Consider the following 24,855-nt stretch of genomic DNA (forward strand, 5'->3'; position numbering starts at 1 on the left):
CACAATATGTTAATGCAAATTATGCAGTTGAAGTGAAAAACTTAGCCGCCAGCTATGGGGAATGTGCCCAACATAATGTATGTTCTGCTAGATTGGTGTTATATACATACATATATACTAGTAGATCCACAATAAATATATATGTATTGAATATGTAGGTAATGTGTTCAGCATTAAGGTGCTGACAGAAGAAAGTAGATTAAAATTGAGCAATTTATTTGATAATGCGACATCTTCTGTTTATACTGTTAAATCTTTGCAATAATGCTCATTGTCAATCGGATTACAACCCAATTATTAAAACTTGGCCAAAAATAAGTCGATATTCTTTGTAGGGGATTGTCCGTCACTATGTCTTTCTGTTGAAATTACGATACAGCCCACATTATTTGACGTAGTCACAAAATTTTGTATTGTGTCTACGATGGTTGGTATATAACGGTACCTCCCGATATTCGGTATTTTAATGATTTTTGCCACATTTTTTCACGGATTTGTCTAAAAAATGGTATTTGTTTATTGTAAAAGGTTTTAGTGGAAGAATATTCTATATATAGCTGTATGTTTTCGTATTGCCCATGTAACGGTACCTCCCGGAATTCGATATTTTGATGGTTTTAGTCAAATTTTTTCACGGATTTGCCGAGTCAAACTTAATGTTTTTTACTTGTTTTTTATTTCTCTTTCGTTATGAGCTTAATGATCAGAGATTTGCAGTGAAAACCGCAATAGGGGCTCTATCACACGCTCACCACTATGCGACGTGTATCGTCGTTGGTTAAGCGGCTCATCAGACATATTTGGTGTGGATGTGGCCTTTTTTTTTCAAGGTAACATTTTTTCTGAAGTTATGCCGAATTAAACACCAGAAACCATCCAATTCGACTCAAGTTTTACTAGCAAGTCCTTTTCACAGCAAAGTTTCTTTTTGTAGCGATAGGCTTTTTTCCCATAACAACTACATTGCTTCCAATGCATACTCTTGTTATTGAGCTGCTGCCACACAGGTTGAGTGCTTTGCACGTGGATATGGCAACTTTTAGTTGGTTGGACACCGATGTCCAAAATATGTATCCCAGACATAGCATGTTATATATGGATCATCCTATCTCGACGAGCTAAATCGATCTAGCTATGTGTGTCCGTCCGCCTGTCCATTTTATTTGTAATCAAGCTTCAGGTCGAATTTATGGCTCGATTCTCACGAAATTATGCATGGATGTTGGTTAAGGTCAGAATAGTAGCCTATTTTTGGGACAGATGACCGCAAAATATTTAGGGGTTAAAATGAAATGAATTCGCCAAGAATTCTGTTATAATCTTAAAAATACCGAATATAGCCTTTATGTTGGGTTCTATACGAAGACGTGGACCTGCATAGGCAACTTTTGTCATAAGTCATTACAATATTCAAATACGAAACTTGAAAAAATCCGGTGAATAATGTAGCTAAAATTATTAAAATACCGAATATAGAGAGGTACTGAAATATGGGGACTGTACGAAGGTCTGGGACTGTATGGGGACTGTAGACAATTTTTTGTCATAGGCTATAGTACCCATTACGAATTCTAGGTACGAAATTTAAAACAACCGGTGAAAGTAAATAACGTTCCTAAAATCATGAAAATGTCGAATATCGGGGGTACCTCTGTATGTGGACTATACGATATCGTGGATCTATATAGATATTTCTCTTCCATGGAGGAGTGCTTGGAAAGAACTTCTAGTATGGATTTTTAGGCCATTTCATTGAAAAATCTTGTGGGTAGGGTTAAGATCAAAATTAAAGTTTTGTAAGATGTTCGCAACATATTTAGGGTTTAAAATTGACCAATAAAACAAAAATTGCCTAGGTTTTGCAGTCGCCCTACAGTTATCAACTAAGGAACAATATATTTTTTTTTTAAAATGAGGATATAGTTTAGGACAGCACTGAGGCCTAGCTTTTTGGTTGGTGATTGGATAATATTTATCTGATGAAGTGGACCACAATATTGTGTGAAAAAATACCAAATACCAGACCCCTACTTTGATGCTGATTTCGTTGACAAATATAGCCAGAAATCATACAGAAGAAACTAAATGTTCTAACAAAGTTGTGAATACATGAATATTGATGTAGTACGAACATCTGCTTAGTCAAATACCGATGCTTTTTTAGAAATTTTATGTTTTTGGAAAATAATGGATTCCAGATCTCTATGATAATTATTCGAAAAGAGAAGCAAATAGGTTTAACATTTGCTTGTATTACGTATTAGATATATGGAAGTTTTTTTAAGGGAATCTTCATTCTAGACAAAAGGATATCAGATCTGCAGAAACTTTATAGAGTTGTAGGGTATTAAAAGGTCGAGCCGCCCGCGTATAGCCATTGCTTACTTGTTTTTGAATTATGCTTTGTTGTTAGGTAATATAACATTACTCTCCATTCATTTGAACAATACTGGCTGAAAACTTTGAAATGCCGAATATCAGGAGATATCGCCGAACGAAAAAAAATGTATTTATATTCAACATTTTTGGCTGAGGCGGTTTTTATGCTCCAAAAATTTGATATACTAAATTATAACTAATTAGGTTGAAAATGTTTCCTAACAATTCAGAATAGCTTAAATCGGGAGGTACTAGTACATTGGGAGCGATACCAAATAGAGAAGAGGACTTTCATAACGACAACGGGAAGTTTTAAACTCGATTCGATAGTAAAATATTTCGTATGCTAATTTTTTCTACCAACTAGCTTGAATTGGCCAAGAAAAAAGTCAACAAGAAGCAAGGCCAATGTCAAATATTGCTCAACCTTAATAAATAGGCGTTCATCTGACAGGCTCCATACGTGAGAGTTGGGCATTCACAGCGTACACAGAACATATTAGCAAAACTTGGCGCTTTTCTACTGCAGCGAAACTTTAGCAAATCGGTCTTGACGAATGGAACAACTCTAGTTTAGTTAAAACTCTTAGGTTTATTGATTTTTTCCAGAAGTAGTTATTTGATAACCTGATTCCGGAAAAGTATTTTTTTCTTGTGGGGCGCACGCGGATATCCGGATATTTGACCAAAAAAAGGGGTAGATCCATATCTATTAAGCCGATATGGACAATACAGGCATTATTTGAAAATAACCCCATCATGTGACCACTTGTAAGATAGTTCAATTTTGGCCTACCCTCCTTGTGTCGGACAACCAATTGCTACCCAGACAATCAAGTTTTTATTTGAGTTCATTTATTTTTACAGAAGTAGGAAAACAAAAAATTCTTTTTATCTGCCATTTTACCTGCAAATGGTGGAAAGATTAGTTTGCTGAATAGGCTATTAAGTTCCACTACTACTTCCCATGACAGAAGATCCACGTCTTCATATAGCCCCAATATAACAGTATCTCCCAGTATTCGCTATTTTTATGATGTTAGCTACATTTTCAACAGAATTATCGAAATAGGCGCCGCACTCGATGACAGATAATTGGCTATAGAGGTCCGCATTTTCTTTTATAATACCTAATATTCGAAATTTTTAAAATTGTAACGGCATTTGTCAACGGACTTTTTTTACATTTTGCAAGTTCTTTCCAAATGTTACTTTGGCATAAATGAAATTTTTAGGTTTATCTACATTTTCCAACGAAATTCGTTGTATGAACATTTTATATTATTATTGGGTAAAATAAAGCGGAACCATTTAATCCTTATCTTTGATGGCGAAAAATGTCTATCTACCCCTTCTATTTCATATTTTGAATAGAGTAAGTGTACCAGTAGTCGGCACTTTTAGGCTTTACAATATTTCAATCTTTCGACATTCTGAGTGAAATCTTTCAATTGCAGAAAAATAAAGTTGTTCAGATTCCATATTTTGTTTAGTTTTTGAATTAATAAACAACAATTGAATTTGTTTTTATTAAATTGGCAAAATTTGCAATTTTACTAAAATAGTAGTTTTTTGCCAGTAGTCGGCACCATTTTCCAATGCTCGGCATATCTATTTGCCAGTAGTCGGCATATGCTATTGCATTAAAAAAATATTATTTTGTATATTTTTTTATTTCAAATAGTATAAAATAATGCTATATTACTAATTCACAGATTAATCCAGAATTTGAAATTAATTTCGTTTTTAAATAGTGTTTTATTTAATTATCATTCTAAACCATATATACGTAGAAAATCAAGAATAGTATGTAATAGTAAAAAAGTACCTTTCTTATATTTGGAATTTGTGAATTGATCTTTTCCCTTTAGATAACCAACAATTTTTTTAAATGCCACCGCTATCTAAACCGTCAAATAGCTGATTTAAAAAACCCTACTTAATTTAGAAAAGTTGGTCAAAAAGCACCAATAAAAGCAACTTCCGACTCAAAACTATTTTTTTATTTGAGTAGTTTTTGGATTATTTTTTAATACTTTTCTCAAGTTTTGGTGAAATAGGTCAAAAATTATATTTTTCTAGTAATCGGCACCCCCTGCCGACTACTGGTAAATCTCTTTTTTTCTGTTCCTAATGTCGGCATTAAATAATATAAGAGAAAAATGCTTGATTATGTATGTTTTTCAAGTTATAAAATGATTTTTAGACTGTTATTTACTATTATAAAATATTTCTGATTCCAAAAGTATTAAATTTAATTTACTTAAATCGATTATTAAGTTGACGCCACCACTATTTTTTTTTTCTTTACAAACAAGCACTATCGCACGCGTTGGAAGACACTCACTGAAGAAAACCGTTATTCTCTCGTAATAAATGATCGGAGCTCATTGTTTTTTACAGAAAGAGAGCAGAGAACACTGTTGACGTTTTTTTGCAATTATTTCATTAGTTGGTCAATTCCATTTTTAGTTATTTAAGTTTAAATTTCAAAACTGCCGACTACTGGGGCATGCCGAACTTAGGCGCACTTACCCTAGTTCATACTTTCCTTATAGTAGAGAGCGTGAAGAGTTCAAACCAAATGCAATTTTACACTTGCAAATATAGTATAAATTGTGTTGCAAGTGCGGCTCCCTACCTTGATTTTATTATCATATTTTTCTATCTCACATAAATTAACGGTTTACCTTTCCTTTTGTGTTTTCAGATGCCAACAATGAGAGCAAGATAATTTTTCACATCGAACAGAGAAACGAACTCCCCGAAAAAAATCCATCATTTTATTTTCACATCATAAATTTGGCGTAAATTCACGATGACGTCGTCAGACACCAGCACAGCAACAACTGCAACAAAGCATAACAAAAATACTCCTACTAGATTAGAAAAGAAAATTACAAGAAAAATCAAATATCGCGACAAAATGAAATTCGTCTGCAACGTTTTGCTTATAAGCTTAATAGTAGTTTTAGTTTTAAATTTGAATATAACTGGAGTGAGTGCGCAGACACGTGATCCCAGATTTTACTCAAGGGTAGGTGTAAATGATTATCAATGGCCAAATCCAGGTGATCCCGATTACAGGTATTGTATTGAAAATAAGAAAACAATTGCTTGAATATAATTTTAAATGTTTCTTATTTTAGAACATATACCTTCAATGATCGCCGCTATGGACATTATCAGCCAAATGGCTATGGAGACAATTATCCGGGCAGAAATTCACCGGGCCAGTATCCACAGGGAATGCCAAATGAGGATCGGTTTCGTTTCGATCCGGTAAGTAATTCATGATGTTTATTTCTTTCTTTTTTATCTTACATTGTAACAGGGCAATTCCGTAAAATATTGATGACATTTTTACTTTCCTAAAATATTTTTAATTCACAGTTCATTAAAATCTGTATTCAAGAGAATGTAAGAAATAATATAAATAAGCTTTGGTACTTCCTATCTATCGACAAATTGCCGGGGATATCGGAATGCTTTTAACCAGATTTAAAAACATACATGTATCAATTGTTTATAATATCCTAAAGCCATAAATGTAACGAGTCTTGTTTCGGAGCTCAGAAATGCTCATTAGTGTAGAGAGTGCAACTCGCTCGAATTTGAGCAGGAAGTGAGCGAAAAAAAATCAAGTTTACTTTATTTTTCCATAATTTGCTAGTTTTTGAGTGGGAGTAAAATTCGCTCGAATCGAGCAGTTTATACTCTTACAAAGTATTCCTTATTTTGCAAGTTTTATTTGTATGTATATGCATTTTCTCAACCTACAGCACAAAAGAAACCTAAACAAATACGTTGAGGAGCATTGACGTTAATCTGTACCAACAAAAGGATGATAATGGGTTAGTTACCCATTGTTTTTTCGCACGATTACACTCTTACCCTATTTCGAGCATTTTCAAACGGGAGTACTCGTGATGTCTCCAATATAAAACAAAATAATGGAGAGTAAAATCTTTGTAAACTCGTACCCTTTGAATACCCCCGCTTCATTCAACTAATGTTTATTTTGTGTCCGACTTGAAAGATGATTAGTTTTATCATTCTGCTTAACGAAAATGGTTGTGTATACACTTGAGCAACGCTGGGAAATATTGCGACATTACATTTGAAAAACCCGAACGCATGCATTGAAAATCTAATGGAAATTTTGATCCAGAGGATTAATTGGGCCATTTTTTTTTTTTTTTTTTTTGAAAATGAGGGGATGCTTTTACGTACATACAGCCGATTTTCCAAAAAAAATTGGCGGACTTTTATAATGTTGGTACACGATGTAATTGTGCAAGATTTAATTATCCCCATTTATTTATATTACCTATAAAGCCAGCCCATCGATTTTTGGCGTAGCTGTAACATATGTGACCCTATTTTGACATTTATATTTGTTATCCAGAACTAAGTGTGGCGCCTGATGTAAAGTTCACATATTTCACATTATGTGGTGAATCAAAAGAACTAAAGAGTTGCTTCGCATGACCGAATTTGGTTTTCTCCGATGAGAAAACAATCGTTATCCAGCAGTTTGTAAACAAACAAAATGATCGTGTTTACTTGCCAAAGAGGTCAACTGAAAATGTGCACCTTTGGTTGGCCACCAAAACTCAAGCGCCGGCCATGGTGATTTCAACAGGACTCAGCACCATCGCACTCAGCACGCGCCACCCAAGAATGTTTAAAAAATGAGGTTCCTCGCTTCATTTCCAGCGCCCAATGGCCACCAAAATCTACCGATACCAATCCGTTGGACTATTGTGTCTGAAGTATTTTGGAAAGCAAGGTTGGCACTAAAAAATACCAAAGTGTCGATCACCTCAAGTAAGCGCTTCGCCGGGAATGGCCCAAAATACCGCACAGCAACATTCGCGCAGCGTTTGACGGTTTCATGGGACATTTGAAGGCCATAATTCGTGCCAAAGGTGACCAATTCGAAAAAATCTATACTTATTCTAAGACTTTATGCTATTTCCGACATTTTGTTTTCATTCAATAAAATTTAAGAAAAAATATAAAAATTTTGACGTTGGACTTTGCTGCAGTTTTTTAATCTCACCCTGTGTATGCTCTGTTCCCGAACCACAGGAATGTAAAAATGTTTCTACGATAACCGATTTGTCTTTATAATGTCGCAAAAAAATTGCGAACCCAGTAGATTTTTGCAGGTTATTGAACAGAGCAATATTAATGATCAGCATAAAATTCCATGTCGACTTAACCATGTTGGTCTTTCTATCACTCTGTTAAAATCACAATACAGCTCTCATTATTAAATGCAGAGCTTTGAAAGACGCTCTTAGATGTTTGCTATTGAAAGTGGAATACATCGGTTGAAATTTAGTCTTCATATAACGGTATCTCCTGACTTTCGGCAATAGGGAGGTAAATAAAGTCAATTGGAATTTAATACCTTGGGTTCCCTCTGGGTAGATTTATTTAGAAATGATTAAAACAAAGCATACACGAATGAATGTCAGAACAAACCAAACTCAGTTTCTAATTTCACTCTAGCCAAGCATTTTATCCGTTATCTTTTGGGGCGGCAATTGTATCGTAGAAATCGAACGATAACTTCTATTCGATATTAATACACAAAACACACATTGTGTGAATATTTGCTACAGTATAAAATAATTGGGCCAAATGCATTAAAAAAAAACACAACTATAATTCTATGTCGTAATTGAATGATGATCATCATTTAATTACATTGACAGCAAAAGATATCCAAAGTCTGAAACTTTAATTGAATTTGTTACGCGTACGACCATAAACGGTTAAATGCATTAGACGTATTTGTCCATTAGCTAATCAAACATGTCATCATAGAATACAAAGAAGTTCGTCTATCTATCAATGTTGGAGTCTGACAGATTACACATATGGCTGCATGATCTATGTAGCTATGTAGGGCTATGTAGTTGGCTCACAATATCTATGTCCAATTCAATATGTACAAGTCATCTTGCGATGGGAATACACTAATTAACAACAGATTATTTGCTGCTTTATTTTTTTAATTTTCATTATTCTGTTTCTCTTTTTCGTTATTTTCAGAACAATCCCAAAGAAATACCATTTCCGGGAATTTTGGCTGGTTGGCGTGAAGATTTACAAGGTAAACAGCGACGTGATTCTCTAACACTGGAGCGTGATGTTTTCGTCACTACCAACTATGGCCAGGTGCAAGGTTTCAAGGTGTATATGTATGATAATCCAGATCCAAAATCATTTTATCGCCCATATCACTCGACCGTGGATCGTAGCATGGGTGAATGTTCTGTTTTCCTGGGTATTCCATATGCCATGCCACCCACATTTGAGGGACGTTTTAAACCACCCCGGCTACATAGAGGCTTTCAATTGCTGCAAGCTGTGGACTTTGGTCCAGCATGTCCACAGCCGGTACGTTATACCGGTGCTACAAAGGGCGTTATGGATATGGACGAGGATTGTCTGTATTTGAATATCTATTCTCCAAGGGTAAGTAAAACAAATAAAATAAATATTTGGTGTAGGGTATAATACTCATTCATTCGTCTCATATTTTCATATTTAACCCACAGACCGGTGCTGGTGTGGCGCAAAAATATCCCGTAATGGTTCACATTCATGGCGGTGATTTTGTTCGGGGAGCATCAAACCTCTTCCAAGGCCATATATTGGCATCGTTTTATGGCGTCGTTGTTGTGACATTTAACTATCGACTTGGAGCTCTTGGTTTCCTTTCGACTGGCGATGAAAACTCCCCCGGAAACTATGGAATACTCGATCAGGCAATGGCCCTGAAATGGGTATATGATAATATTGAATTTTTCAATGGTGATCGTGATTCTATAACACTGTTTGGTCCCGGTGCTGGTGCCGCATCAGCGGGATTGCTAATGGTTGCCCCGCAGACTAGACACATTGTTAAACGTGTCATAGCTCAGTCGGGTTCAGCCTTGGCCGACTGGGCTCTCATACAAGATAAATACCGGGCACAAAATACAAGTCGTGTTTTTGGCCAACTCCTGGGTTGTTCCCTGGAATCTTCTTGGAAATTGGTGAATTGTTTGAGGACCGGTCGAAGTTTTTATGAATTAGGCAATGCCGAATTCCCACCAGATGTCGGTACCTTCCCTTGGGGTCCTGTATTGGATCATAATTTCACTTTGCCAGGTGATGATTGGTATGATGGTTGGCGTGAAAAAGATTGGCGTTTTCTCCAGGATACACCGTTGAATTTAATACGTCAGGGGAAATTCAATAAAGGTATACAGTATATGACCGGTGTCACCACACAGGAGGCAGCATATTTTGTCTCACAAAATGAATCATTGGCGCCATATTTTGAAATTGATAATAAATTTTTCGAACAAAAGATACGAGAACATGTGTTCCGCTACAATTACACATTAAATCCAAATGGTGTTTACGAAGCCATAAAATACATGTACACATATTGGCCAGATCCGAATAATAGTACCATAATAAGAGATCAATACATAAATATGCTGTCGGACTTTTATTATCGGGCGCCAGTAGATCAAATGGTCAAGGTTTTGTTGGAACAAAAGGTACCGGTCTTTATGTATGTCCTGAATACCACTGTGGAGGCATTAAAATTACCCGAATGGAGAAAATACCCACATGAAATTGAGCATTACTTTTTGACAGGAGCTCCATTCATGGATGTGGAGTTCTTTCCCAAGAGTGCCCACCTCGAAAGGAATATGTGGACAGACAATGATCGTAATATGAGTCATTTCTTTTTGCAAACATTTTCGAATTTCGCCAGATATGGGTAAGAGTTTTAAGTTCCGTTTTTTTCATAATTTTTAACTTATTAATATTTTGTAATTTTTTAGCAACCCAACCCCGCAACAAGTTTTGGGTTTACATTATGAACGTGCCTATCAGGGGGAGATTCGTTATTTGAATATCAACACAACTTATAATTCTTCGATTTTACTCAATTATCGTCAAACCGAAAGTGCCTTTTGGATTCAATACCTGCCCACAGTAATTGGGGTTTTTGTACCCACATATCCTCCAACCACGGAATTCTGGTGGGAACCAAAGGAACCTCTACAAATAGCATTCTGGAGTATGTCGGTTGCATGTTTCTTCTTGATTGTTTTAGTTTTTATATGTTGCATCATGTGGAGAAATGCCAAAAGGTAAGCGGAAGCTGTATTTTATTCAATATACATCGTCACAAAGTATAGTTATTGATTTCTTGGAGAAAGAGGTAACATGTTTGTGAGTTACCACTGTTTCACATTTATTAGAATAATTGTTTGCTGTTCGGTATATGTAGTTCCTAGTGGCTAATTAAACCCTGGATGATATTGTCAATATGGATCCATGATGTTGAATAGTCCTCCACATAGAAGTACCTTTTGGTTTTCAATGTTGTCGTGCAACATTTATTAACTAATTGTTATTCAGTATCTGAAGTTTCGATCGAGAACCTAGCCTTCTGTTAAGGGACACTTCATCGGATAGTTTAAAAAAGACCTTTTTAGGACTTACCTGCGAAACCTGATTTTCCAAACTTAAAACCCATATAAATCGGACACTTTCTATTGAACTTTTATATTTATTTAATTAACTAGAGCTACATATTCTGGTTCAGGTCCTTACTCAAGCACATTACAAAAATTGAAAGGCCCCAAAGTGTCGCCAACCCAAAAAATGTATTCTGACCCTGAAACTTTTGTCTTCTTCACAATTAATTACTTCAATTTGATTGGCGTAGCCTTACTCTAGGTTAGCTATCTTTTGACTGACTGGGGCCATACCCTAGATCCGTTGGATCCCATCAAGCGTTTCAACATCGCTACAACAGTGAAATTTAAAAATCTGTCGATACAATATGTCTTAGGCCAACCGGACCGATAGAGATAGAGAGTATAACGTATGATATGTTGTTGATCTAGCGCCTTTCTTTTGGACAAGCAAATATTTTGTATTTTTAGTGGTAACACATCGATCATCAGGAGGAAATGTTCACAACAAAGCTTATATTTAAGCATATTACTTACCTGAGGCACTTTATAGAGGATATATGATCCTTGGAGAACAAATGCCATCCATTGCGGATAAGAATGATAATTTCTTCGGTAATCGTTTGTTTGCACAACTGTGATAAAAATGATGCGGTCTTCTCCATTCGCATTGCGACCGAATTTACCACTCAATTATTAAGTCTTGGACAAGATTTATTTATTAATAACATTTTTTTTTAATTGTTCCCTGAGAAAATGTTGATTTTTGTCAAATTTTCCAAAGCAATTTTTGATTCATTGAGTCTTTTCCTTTTATTTTTGATTCAATTTGTTTTTAAATAAGTCGAAAACTAGTACTTCTATGAGAGAGTGGAACTGTATAAATTTGTATATGTAAATCAAATTTATAATATATTTAATTTCAATCACATTTTTCAGAGAATCCGATCGTTATTATGACGAAGATGTCTTTATCAATCACGATGGCACTGAATACGATCGAGAATCTCGGACGACGGGTGTAGATAATACCAACTTGGCAGCTAATCATCAAGTGATGCGTTCCCGTGATAATCTCTACGAATATCGAGATTCTCCCTCATCGAAAACATTGGCCAGTAAAGCGCTGACCGATACAACATCAATAAGATCTCCCAGCTCCTTGGCAACAACACAAAAAACCGGTGGCAGTCAATCGTCACTGAAATCCGCCATCTCTCTTAAAGAGAGCAATGGTGGTGGGACACTTTCACCTTACTCCCGTCCGGCACGTAGTGAAGCCGGTGTTGCTCCAGCAGCACGGGTCATAACAAATGGTGTTGCGGTGGCCTCTTTAAATCAGCCTAAATCTGTGGAAGAAAAACGTTTGCTGCAACGTGAACCCATTCCACTGTCATCCACACCAGTTCCCACCGAACAAACCTATAAGCCAGCATCAAAACCCTTGCCCAGTAGTCGAAGTACAACACCAGTACCAAGTGCCCGTTCGACTACAACAACTACAGCCACATTGTCTTCCGGCATAAATGTACAACCATTGGTGGGGATTAAAAAATCACAATCCCGTACACAAGTTATAGAAGGTGTACCACAGACCTCGGTATAAGAAACCGCTCTCTAAATATTACAATATTGGATGAAATATCAATGGATAGTTCTTCCGCTACTGTTACATTTAGAGAGAGTGAAAGGGGGATAAATGTATAATATACGAATAAATAGTTTGAATAAAACTTTATTTTGTATACTTTTCACAAAATATAGTTTTAACCAAACTATATAATTATAAGCATCATTTGCAGAAACAAGTGAAATTGAACCTAAGAATTTGACATGGAACCAAATGTTTTTTTGCGGAAATTTAACAATAGGTGTATGTACGGTAGCCCAATAAAGAGAGCGAATGAAGAGAGCAATTTTGACAGTTGAAATTTTCTCATGGTTTTATAATAGAAAATATTCGAATCAGAAGTCTACATCTTCGCTTCGGGGGGATGAGTGAAAATATTAAAGTCACTCAAACCTCAACATTTTAAAAAGTGTCTCTCCCCAATCGCTCTCCTCTGCAGAAGTTTTGTGTTAACAGATGACTTCCAATATAGACGAAGGAAAGCTTATCTTCGAAATCGGATTATCAAATGTAGTCCACGTCGTTTCAGAGGTATGATTGAAAATATTGAAGTCACTCAATTATTTTTAAATGTTAAAAATATTAATAAGTCATGATGACATCGGAACATACGAGAAAAGTTAAATTATTGAAAAACGATGAAATGTGATTTCGAAATCGAGTTAGTCGACTACGTAAATCAGCATGTTGACTATGTGAGAGCGTATTGAGAGCCGCCTGCATAAAAAACACAACGAACTTTTCGTTTTCTATATTTTAATTTGTCTATGCTTCCAGTTGTTCCAAATGTTGAGATACCCAGACCCCCACTGTATTATACTGTCAAATTACAAATTTGGCACCATAACAGCGTTACCTAAAAATCGACGTAGCGTATACAAATATTCAACTCTCCCAGTACAGCAAAATTTTTGTACGCCTTTATTGGCCTAATACGCCAGGTCCATGTCTTATAATCTTTTAAATAAAAACGTTGTAAAGCTTGGCACTTTTTTAAATCCACCCAATTGTTACTTTTTCACATTTTTTGTATCATTAATTTCTATTTCCAACACACAAAAAAGGAATTTTTTCAATTGTCAATGTTGAAAGTGTTCAATTTTGAAATTTTATACATCCGACATATTTGGGTAACTTTCATATAAATACATATGTTTTACTTGTGTGGTGAAAAACTTCGACCAATTACGTCGAATTTTAGGCAACGCTGTAAAGATTTAAAATTATTGAATGTCTTTCTAAGCTTCTTCCAATATTTGATCTATTCTTGTATCCCGAAATCTCGATTCAGGATGTATTTACTTGAACTGGAACTAGTACCTCTATCTTTACATTTTTGAAAATTGGTCCTTATTATAACTTAACAGCTAAATCCTGACTTTAGAGTATTCCATATATCATTACCACAAATCTACTCCGGATCTTGAGACGTTCAAGTTCAATTTCAGCTGTTTCTTGCTTATTCGAAATGATAAACAGCCAATATTTTAGTGTTTTTTTTTTACTTATGAAAATTTAATACTTATGTATGTACATTGAATATAACATGTATGTATGAATAGACAATATTTAGCATTTAAGCGCATCTTATACACATAAAATAAAATGATCTTCAAGGTCTTAATTAATGTACATTAAAAGTAAAGTACATATACATTTTTTTTAATTTTTGCAAATATAATTAATGAAGCATTTAATCAAATAGTTTTCATAGTGCATAGTTTTTAAGTAACAAGACAACAACCCCATGAATACAAATCCATATCAAAACATTCCAATTTTTTAAGTAAAGTAATTTTTATATTTTAATTTAATTTTAAATAAGTTAATACAATAGAAATAATTTAAATTACTGAATTATTGTAAAATAAAATAAATTATGATTTTTTAAAAATATAAAATATTTTATTCATTCAGCCTTCTGTTTATTTTATTTTGTAGTACTGTCCCTAGCATAAGATGTAGTTTTAGTTTATAAATATTTTTTCCTATGTGTACATTTGTGAATGCCAATTCAATCACATATCAGTGAAATCCGTCCAATATTTGTATATGTTTTCGATCTGTTTATTTGTGTAATTGTCCTATATTCGTGTATCGTTAACATATACCATAGAGTATTTTGTTTGAAAGCAGAATTCATTTTACGTATTAGTTAGCTTTTTATTATTAGTTTTATTATTGCATTATACATAAATATTTTTTTTTATTTTACATTTTTATATATCATTTTACAAATTGCACACGTATTCCCTAAATTAATTTATGTTTTATATGTTTATAGTATTAATGACATCTAAATAAATCCATCATATTTCAAATGTTTCTTTTGTCCACATCATTTCTTTGTCATCATTGTGTGTTTGTGTCTTGTCTTGTCATTATCGTATCTATATTTTTAAAGGAATTGGTCTTTATTATGTTGCAGAGCAGCTAGCTAGAACTGAACCTAAGTCTGTATCGATCCACTTCCCGTCAATGAAGGACAAAAATCAAGAAAAAGTTGAAGTACTGCCAATGTATTGTCCAAAACCTCAAAGAAAAGCAGCCTAAAAAACAAAAATAGAAAACTTTATGAAATAATCGTGGTTTTTGTTTTATAGTCACCGGAAGACTCATCGGTTCGAATGCAATGAAGCAGAAAACCAACAAAACCCAAGTGCTTATTTAGTACACTCGGCACCTGCAACTGTGGTGCAATAAAAAGGTAAGGTAAAGGCACCAGCTCATTACATTTTTTTTTTTTTTGGAAGTGTACCCGACTTCTGCCAATTTTTTGAATGTATTTATTGTTTTGAAAAACAAAACATTTTCATATTCAATGATTGGGAGCAACGTATATTGCAGAGCGCGCATTAAAGATACTACCCAATTTTGCCGTGGAATTGAAAGGTTGAACAGTTTGAATCATATTTTTGAAACAAACTCCAGTCATTTCATCATTTTTTTATTTTTTAACTCATTCTAAAAGTAAGAAAATTGTCTACTGATAAAAAACTGCAACAAAGTCAAACGCCATAATTTTTACATTGTTTTTTTAAATTTTATTAAATGAAAGCAAAAAATGTCGGAAATAGCATTAAATTTTAGAATATGTTTAGATTTGTTCGAATTGGTCACCTTTGGCACGAATTATGGCCTTCAAACGCCAATGAAACCGTCACACGCTGCCCGAATGTTGTTCTGAGGTATTTGCAATAATATTCGGCATTTACTCTGATGCCACTGTCCGAACATTCAATTTTGTTTAACAAAATGTATATCCGCTGGCATTACCAGTAAGATAAACAACAATGTGTAACTCCCATTAATTTTACAATAAATCAATCAATTGGTATGATATATAATACCAAGTAATCAGTTACGGCGGTACAGAGTAAAAACGTAGTCGTAGTACACATTTTCAAATCCACCTTCACAACTCAATTTAAATCAAAATCAAATTTGAAGATTCTAGACTTATCCCTTCGACCAATATCACAATCTAAATATCAAATTTCAGTAAATTATCTCTATCCCTTCACACAATACCAAAAAAGTACGATCCAGTACTTTTCGTACAATTATAGTACACACTTCCGAAACCGCTTCAATATGTCCATGCTAAATATTTACAGCGACCCTAATAAATAAACGAAATCGGTCGAAAATATATATGGGAGCTATATCCAAATCTGAACCGATTTCAATATAATTTGTCAAATTTATTTTTGTTCCAAATTCCTTTACACATTCCAAATTTGAAGACTGTATCTATAACCGATCAATAGATATATTATTTATTTTGTACACACATACATCTAATTTTTTAAGTTGCCTCCGATTTTGATACTATACCCCCAGTCCTAAGTGGGATTTCATAAATTTATGTAGCCTATGTTACTTTAAGGCGATGCTGTAATATGTTTGGAAATTTGCAGGAAAACCTATTTAGCGGTTTTTTAGTGCAAAAATTACAAACAAACAACAATCAAACGTACGAACTTGTACCGTTCCGGCACACACAAATTGTTTAAAATTTTGATTTTGAAGGATAGCCTACTTTTATACATTTATAAAGTAGTTACTAGTTTTCAATTCCCGTACTTTCTGGACAAAGCAGTTTTCTTAGAGTTAATGTAACATCTCCTGGTTTAGTTTTACTATTAAAAGAGTACGGGAACACAACAACATTAGCTACGGTATCCTAACAAAAACACTTTTTTCCCACAAGCGCCGTTCACAGAAAAACAAAATCATTGACAGAAAAACAAAACAGTGTGAACTTATAATTTACAAGAGCTTATGTTTTATTCACTTCTTAGAATATAAATAAAATGTAAAAAAAAACTATTCTTGTGTTAAAAACAAAATTATACTTCTTGCTAAAGTAAACCTTTTGTTGATATAGTTCGACTAACATGTTGTTTTATTTAAAAAACACCACACTTTGTAAAACTTACATTAAATTGTTTTATTATAACATAGGAAAAATAAAAAGAGCTTCAGAGTCAAATAAAAAGTAGAATTTTACATACATCATACTTATAAATATAATGAGGCAGCAAACACAATATCACGCTTCAGTAAACGTATGCCCTCGGAAAATTTGTTCTCCAAGTCTGTATTACCTATCGTTTTAGCTGCCTGACACATTTGACGCAAAAGCTCCTCCAAGCGACGCATGCAGCGAATTATAGATCCCTCAAAAATATCTGTCATTTTACAAACATTTAAAAACGAGGTACCCTTACACCAGGCAAGTACAACATCCATGAGGAAAGGCTTAAATTTATCCACATAAGATTCCTCGTCCAATTCTAATTTACATTCATTGGAAATTTTAGCTATACGTCGAGCCAACTCTTGCATAGAACGTAAGGGTCCCGACAGCTCCTCAGCTGAAGTTGGATTTTCAGATGATTTTTCATCACACACAAAACAGGATAGCAGAGAAACTGCTTGTGCTGTCGTCAAATCATTAAAGACGCCATTGAAAATCATTTCAGTCATTAGCAGTTCATCAGCTGAACTAAGCTCACAGGCCACTCGACCCTTGAATTCAATAACATCTTGTGCTGTACAATATTCCATTCTGCGGAGAATACGTTTACGATGTTTCAGTTCGTCCATCTGCAAAAGGCTGCGAGCTTCTTTAAGCTTGGCTTTGGCAGTTTTTAATTCTTCCATAACTTTTAGTTTTTGAGTATACAGTGCATATATACGATCTAATTCGGGAGAATTATGTAGAGGATGGGCAAACAATCTTTCCTCAAATTTCGCAATGGAGTCGACGATGTTTTTAAACTCAGGATCTTTTATGTTCATTTCTGTTATTGGATTTAGCAGCGGCGGTCCTTTGGGAAAACGGTTTTTGACTTCTTTTATTGTCTTTAGTACAGAACGGCGGTTATCTGCCGGCCTCAAATCATTGGGATAGTAGACTCTTAATGAAGATATTTGTGATATTAGTTTGTGGACAACTGGCACCACTTCCATGTTGCCTTTTTGACCCGGTTTACAGGGTTTTGGATCATCGTTTTTAGAAGACTCCTCTGATACGTGTAGCAGGACATCTACAATTACAGATGTTTCGGCTTGTAAGGGGTTCTTTGTTTTACTTGTTTGTTTTTTAAAATTAACAACTATGCCCCAGTCATACTCTTCGGTATCATTTTTCACTTTTACTAGACGTCCTGGCTGAAGATATGGCACCAGATACTCAGGCTTTGTTATCCATGTGCGAAACTGTTTACCCAAGGAATCCAGTTGATCACGTATATGATGATAGGACGCTACACTATGTTCTTCGTTTATTTTAAACTTTTCCAAATCCTTTTGTTTTTCTTGTACCTCTCGATATAGGTCTGGAATAGAAGATTGGTTTTGGAACTGAAAGAATGACCGCTCCAACATATATTCTGGATTAATTTCATCTACTCTCAGAAGATTTAGAACCATATTATAGGTTAAATGGAAAGCGGAATTTATGGGATCTGCTTTGCCTTGAACAATTCCTCTACCAACAGCTGGAGATACTTTTTCGTCAATCATTAAAATTACGATACCTTTGTCATCCAAACCACGACGACCAGCACGACCTGCCATTTGGATATATTCACCCGAAGAAATCCAACGAAAATCTTTGCCATCGAACTTTCTAGGTGCTGTAAAAAGTACTGTTCTAGCAGGCATGTTAAGACCCATAGCAAAAGTTTCTGTAGCAAATAATGCTTTAAGTAGACCTTCGCCAAAGAGAATTTCTATAATTTCTTTCAAAATAGGCAATAGACCACCATGATGTATGCCAATGCCACGTCGCAGTAGGGGTAGAACATTTTCAACTTGAGGTAATTGACGATCCTCCTCTGAAAGTACGTCTAGGGCATTATTAAAGACTTCATCGACGAGCTTCTTCTCCTCGGCTGTATTAAAATCTAATTTAGCCATTTGCATGGCATAAACTTCGCAATCCTTTTTACTGAATGAGAATATGATTACGGGTGCAAAATTGCGCTCCATTATCATTTTTACAATTTTAAAGATGTTTGATTGGCCAGAGTTAACACCTTTAATTCCGCCTTTGCGTCCTTTTTGGTCACCTTTGGCAGCTTCACCTAGAAACAGAAAGTGAAGAATTAGAAAGAATTAACATTTTATTATTTAAAAGTGAGTACATTGAGTAATAGAAATTAAAGATAAATCCAAGATATTTATACATCTTATGTGATCATAATTTAATGGATGAAATGATAAGAAACATAATAAACAATTCTAACATTGGAGAGATTTTAAGACTAGCCTGAGAGGTCACTGCATAATGAATTATTCTACTATGGATTTTACATAGCAGTAATCTGCTATGAAATGAAAAACAGAAACAAGGTCCCCAATTCACTAGGCGGCGGCACTTGGTATATAGACGAAATGAGTTATTGACATCTAAGAATAATTCGGTCTGCGAAAACTTGTGCTACCAATAGAAGTATTCAGAACATGAAGGCGCGGATATTCCTCCGAAATAAAATAGTATAATTATGTTGACGTACATAATTACTTGCTTTCATTGCTTTCAAGTCAGTCAAACATGTACAGGCGTGCCACGAAAGATTTAGAGAGGAATTTGTGAAGATATAAGGTAAGTTTTGTTCAACCAAATCTATTCAGCTCACTCCAAAAGATCCGTGGCTACCTCCCATGGAAGTTGACAAATTTTTACTGTTGGAGTTTGAGACAGAAACAAATTAACAGAGCTAGAACGGTAACACAAAATACTAAAACGGTACTTACCAGCATTTTGTAGAACTGCCATGGCCGTTTTAAAGTTGTCTTCTTTGAATTGTCCCTTTTCATCAACAATAAGATGTATACCATCTCCACCTGCAGGGAAAATATAGTGCTGCAATGGCGTTGGACGATAATCAGTGTAGACGACGTGACATGGCTGTTTGTGCAAATGGCACACCCACTCGGCAAATTGTCGGGCATTAGGAATGGTAGCGGAAAGGAATACATAACGAACGTTATCAGGAAGCAATATCAATGTTTCTTCCCATACAACACCACGTTCCTTATCACGCATATAATGGATTTCATCGAAAACAACCCAGCCGACTTCACGCATAATTTCGCTACCTCGATACAACATGTTACGCAAAATTTCAGTTGTCATAATTAAACATGAAGCTGAGGGATTTATCGTAACATCTCCCGTAACCAAGCCCACATCTTTAAATTCTTCACTAAATTCTCGGTACTTCTGATTGGACAAAGCTTTAATAGGTGTTGTATAGATTACACGTTGTTTGCAGTTCAGTGACTTTGCGATAGCGTACTCAGCTACAACAGTTTTACCGGCAGATGTATGGGCTGAAACCAACACACTTTGTTGGTTATCAATACAAAGAATAGCCTCCTTCTGAAAGGGATCCAAGACGAATGGATATTCCTTAGCTGGCGTACCAGTGTACGGCTGCAAGGGAATATAGTCCTGGCCGGGATATACTGCAACTTCATGTGTACAAGATTCTGGGGATTTAATCACATGTACGGCAATTCTGGATTGCAAGGCATCTACACAGATGTCATCCAATATAGACTCGGTCATTTTAGCACGTTTGTTACTTTCATCATTATCCGCATCTTCAGATGCGGCGAGATGCCGCTTCTCAGTAGTTTTTGGGTTGCTAAAAAGTCAAACATGTTAAAAAAACCTCAATTAATTACAACAAAATATTTACGATTCATGTTCGCCGTCCTTTCCTTCAACAACAGGAATTGGTGGTTCTATTGCATTGGTTTCATCCTGTTCATTAAAACAATTGAACAAATCGTCCACATCGGCCATTGTGATGTGTTCTGCCTTATTTTAATTCACAAAATAGTCTTATTGTTTATTATATTTATTAAATTATTATTTGTAAAACGCGAACACGAGTTTACCCCACACGCTGGTGAATAGTAGTGTTGTATAGTTCGAGAACGATCTACTTCACTTAAACAATTCACTCAAAGGAGAGTCTGAACTAGTTCGATCGCTCATTTTAAATAGCGTACACACAATTAAACAGTTTATCAGTTAACAGCAACAATTAACATTCGTACTACAAACAAATAAAACATCAGTCAATTCAATATTGCTAAAAACAAAAGAATATTATAGATCATGGCAAGATTATATAAATAAATGTCATGCTAACAATGAAATTAAAAATGCAATTGCATCCTTCAAAATGTACGCACTAGTTGTGTTCTGTGGAAAAAGAAAAAATTCGCTGCTTCTTTATACTGATCTGCGATTTGATGAAATTTTTAAAGTACTTGTGTCAATATACTCCTACGCATGGTAGAATTAAGAAGGTAAGCTCATGCAATCATATGTTTACAATTTTTTTTCAAAATTATGGAATTTACAAAACACATTGTCAAAATGTATATTTATAAATCCATTGTACATATATAAATCTGAGATGGGCTTACTGTGCTGTGAAATTTGACAACGTAAATTACAGATAATGCAAAAATGGAAATGCTTATCCGAAATGACTTTACCTTCTTAATTTTACAATGCTCCCACGTAAGTAACAAAAATTAAATAATTTAATCAACGTGAAAATGTCAGACGGCTTTATTTTTTAGTTTTACAGAAATTATGTCACTCGCCGTACGTAAATAGTTAGGGAGTATATTTTAAAATTATTTAAACACTAAAACTTACTATTACCGATTAGACCAATGTTTCTAAGTTGTTAATTGTGCCAAGGGATAGATGAAGAAACCTCTGTCAATTTTTTTTAATTTCAATTTATTTCACAAAACTAAAACATAGAATGATTCCTAGCCAATTATCCATGCAATGAAGATTACAAAACGAATAGTAAAGGTAAGAATACATAAAAAACATTCCTGACTGGCTAAAGACATCGGCTGGCTTCATCGGAAAAGATTAAAGAAGCGGAGGGCCAAAATCGAATTAAGTAAACCCATATATATATATATATATATATATATATATATATATATATATATATATATATATATATATATATGTATATATATATATATATATATATATATATACATATATATATATATGTATATATATATATATATATATATATATATATATATATAAGTTAACGGCTCACCCTAATAAACATCAAACTAAATATGCAAACCAACTAGTAAACATTCCCATCATTATGCTGCGCAAGCAGTCCGACAAATCAACAGGAATATGACACCAGGGCAGTCATCCGCCACAAACACGCGCACTAATACCAGCGCACCGCAAGTGATGACTCAGCGTAATAACGAGCACGACCAGGCTGCAGTATAATATTAGTTTTAAGTTGAAGTAATTCATAATTGTAAATCCAACAAGAGAGGTGCATAGCACCGCAACATAAATGTTAGTAACAAAATAAAGAAACACCATAGCAGTGTGAAATAAACTTTAACTTCTAACATTAACTGGCGCCCAACAACTACAAGGATCAACACATCCTAGAACCCAACAACCACAAGGATTAAAACATCCCAACAGCCGGTACGAGAACCGTTCCTGAGTAGGAGTACGAAAAGGATGTTACGTAAGAACTAGCGGACTACCGGGATATAAGGAAAATGATCAAATTATTATTAGTAAGTTATTATAAATTTAACAAAAGTAAAAAAGAAGAAATGTTAAAATAAAATTAAACAAAATAAGGAATAACACAGAAAGTGAAAGTGTGAAATCTAATTTACAAAAATCATATTTGTGCTAGAATACGTTTAACAAAAATAACAAAGTAAGAAGAAAGAAATGTTAGAGTAAGGTAAAACAAAAAATAAAGTGTGACATCTAAATTTACAAAAAAAATCATATTTGTGCGAAATTAACAAATGTAAGAAATATGAAATGTTAGATTAAGTTAAACAAAAAAATAGAGTGTGGCATCCAAATTTAAAGAGTCATATCCGTGCTGAAATAAGTTTAAAGAAATTTTGATAATAGATTTGTGACGAGAACTAGGATTTGGTGTTTCTTTTCCTCCTTTTTTTCGAGCGGCCAATGCCGGAAGATTTAAACAACTTAATAACAAGGGTCGAAGCTATGAGTGTTTCAGGACAGACATCTTCGCCTTCTGGGGCAGCTCCCGTAAGGTTTAATCCCTTTACGGAAAGTCAGACTAATGAGGTGAAACGAATAATAAGTGAGACGGTGGCAAACCTTCTCAAACAGGGGGAGGATGTTACCGCCACTAAAGATGTCGACATAGAAGGATCTGGGGATATCTCAGAAGGAGAGAGAATACCAGACATAGTGAAGACGTTAAGGGAATTCTCGGGCAAGCCAGGAGAATTTAGTTCGTGGAGGAAAGCTGTTGATAGGATCATGAACATTTATGAGTCACAAAGGGGAACAACCAAATACTTCACAATTCTACACACTGTTAGGCATAAAATTGTTGGTGAGGCCGACACGGCTTTGGAGTCTTATCGGACCCCATTAAATTGGAAAGCGATAAGAAAGTGTTTAGTGCTTCATTTTTCAGATAAGAGAGATATTTCGACCTTAGAGTATCAAATGACCGTCCTATCTCAGGGTGGGCAAACCATAACAGATTTTTACCAGAAGGTTTACCACCATTTGTCTTTGATTCTGGACAAGATTGATTGTCTGGATATAGGGAACGAGGCTTTGGATGTATTGACCCAAACATATAGGGACAAGGCTTTGGACACCTTTATTCGAGGACTTAATGGTAATCTTCCAAGCTTAATGAGTGTTACAAACCCGACAAGTTTGCCTCAGGCTCTAAATGCCTGTTTAAAATTAGGTAATCTAGGTGTGCGTATTCAACACGCTACCGAGAAAGGATCTAGACCAAACAGGATCCCCCAAACTAACCCTCCTAGACATTTTTACCCACAGCTGACGATTGGTGATAGGAATTTTCAAGGTGACCAAAGGTACAGAGGCCCTACTCAATATCGTTATCGGAATTTCCGAAGTGGAGAACAACAATACGGAGGGCCGGCGAACTTTTCGAATCGACCTCCAGTAGTGAATAATTTTGGACACCCCCAATACGGAGGATACAGACCCCCACTTCCTCCTAAACCTGCTGTACCAATGGACGTGGATCAATCAATACAGACTAGGCAGGTAAACTATCAGAATAGGCCACAGTTGAGTAATGCTTTTAACAATGTTCAGCCTAACTTTAAGAGAAATAATTCAGGAAATATTCATCAGCCGCAAAAGCAGCAGAGAATGTTTAATGTTGAGGCCCAAATACGTGAGGATGCAGAGCCGGATGAAATGAATGGTTCTGATGAACAGGAATATGAGGTTTCCTATGACGAAGCGTACGAGGAGGATCTAGACGATCAGTTGGCAATTGTAGATGACGTTAATTTTTTAGACTAGCTTCAACGTTGCCATACCTCCCTTTCAGAATGAAAAATGGCAACGAACTTAAATTTCTTATAGACACCGGTTCGAACAAAAATTATATTAATGGCAAATTTATTAGAAACCCTCTAAAGAACCAGAAACCTTTTCATGTTAAGTCCGTAGGCGGCATAGTTAGTATAGAGACCCATAGTTTTATTGACATTTTTAATTGCGGGATCGGAAAGTTAGAATTTTACATCCTTCCTGGTCTAGAGACCTTTGATGGGATAATAGGGAATGATACCCTGAAATCTTTGAATGCAGTGATTTACACTTGGAGATCCTATCTCACAATTCTGGATGGAAAGAAATTTCCTTTGAAAGAGCTGCAAATTGATGAGATTAATAACATGAATCTACGTTTAAATCAACTAAATCCCGAAGATGAAAAAGAAGTCAGGAATATTTTGGATGACCATCCA

General features: G+C 35.0%; 2 protein-coding genes across 2 annotated transcripts; one reads left to right on the top strand and one right to left on the bottom strand.

Moving 5' to 3' along the window:
• The first annotated feature begins 5,179 nt into the window (after positions 1-5,179).
• Positions 5,180-13,986, top strand: LOC101893847 (neuroligin-like protein glit-1). Its single transcript, XM_020034957.2, has 6 exons — positions 5,180-5,466; positions 5,529-5,661; positions 8,446-8,871; positions 8,955-10,174; positions 10,239-10,550; positions 11,820-13,986. The coding sequence occupies exons 1-6, from the start codon at positions 5,198-5,200 to the stop codon at positions 12,484-12,486; spliced, it is 3,027 nt and encodes a 1,008-aa protein (XP_019890516.1). The 5' UTR covers positions 5,180-5,197; the 3' UTR covers positions 12,487-13,986.
• A 2,784-nt stretch (positions 13,987-16,770) lies between these two features.
• On the bottom strand, positions 16,771-20,960 carry LOC101893682 (exosome RNA helicase MTR4). The gene is made up of 3 exons (XM_005178177.4): positions 20,730-20,960; positions 19,780-20,675; positions 16,771-19,106 (listed from the first exon to the last, which is right to left on the bottom strand). The coding sequence occupies exons 1-3, from the start codon at positions 20,834-20,836 to the stop codon at positions 17,035-17,037; spliced, it is 3,075 nt and encodes a 1,024-aa protein (XP_005178234.1). The 5' UTR covers positions 20,837-20,960; the 3' UTR covers positions 16,771-17,034.
• Between the last annotated feature and the right edge of the window lie 3,895 nt (positions 20,961-24,855).

Source organism: Musca domestica, unplaced genomic scaffold (genome assembly GCF_030504385.1).
Source record: "Musca domestica strain aabys unplaced genomic scaffold, Musca_domestica.polishedcontigs.V.1.1 7, whole genome shotgun sequence".
Classification (NCBI taxonomy): domain Eukaryota; kingdom Metazoa; phylum Arthropoda; class Insecta; order Diptera; family Muscidae; genus Musca; species Musca domestica.

What these genes read in the sequence shown, in the direction of transcription:
- LOC101893682 (XM_005178177.4), bottom strand. Translation starts at nt 20,836, where the DNA reads ATGGCCGATGTGGACGATTTGTTCAATTGTTTTAATGAACAGGATGAA. An exon ending in AAGGACGGCGAACATGAATC is followed by an intron (nt 20,676 to 20,729) that starts GTAAATATTTTG and finishes TTGACTTTTTAG; the next exon opens with CAACCCAAAAACTACTGAGA. An exon ending in GGCAGTTCTACAAAATGCTG is followed by an intron (nt 19,107 to 19,779) that starts GTAAGTACCGTT and finishes TTCTGTTTCTAG; the next exon opens with GTGAAGCTGCCAAAGGTGAC.
- LOC101893847 (XM_020034957.2), top strand. Translation starts at nt 5,198, where the DNA reads ATGACGTCGTCAGACACCAGCACAGCAACAACTGCAACAAAGCATAAC. An exon ending in CCAGGTGATCCCGATTACAG is followed by an intron (nt 5,467 to 5,528) that starts GTATTGTATTGA and finishes TTCTTATTTTAG; the next exon opens with AACATATACCTTCAATGATC. An exon ending in ATCGGTTTCGTTTCGATCCG is followed by an intron (nt 5,662 to 8,445) that starts GTAAGTAATTCA and finishes CGTTATTTTCAG; the next exon opens with AACAATCCCAAAGAAATACC.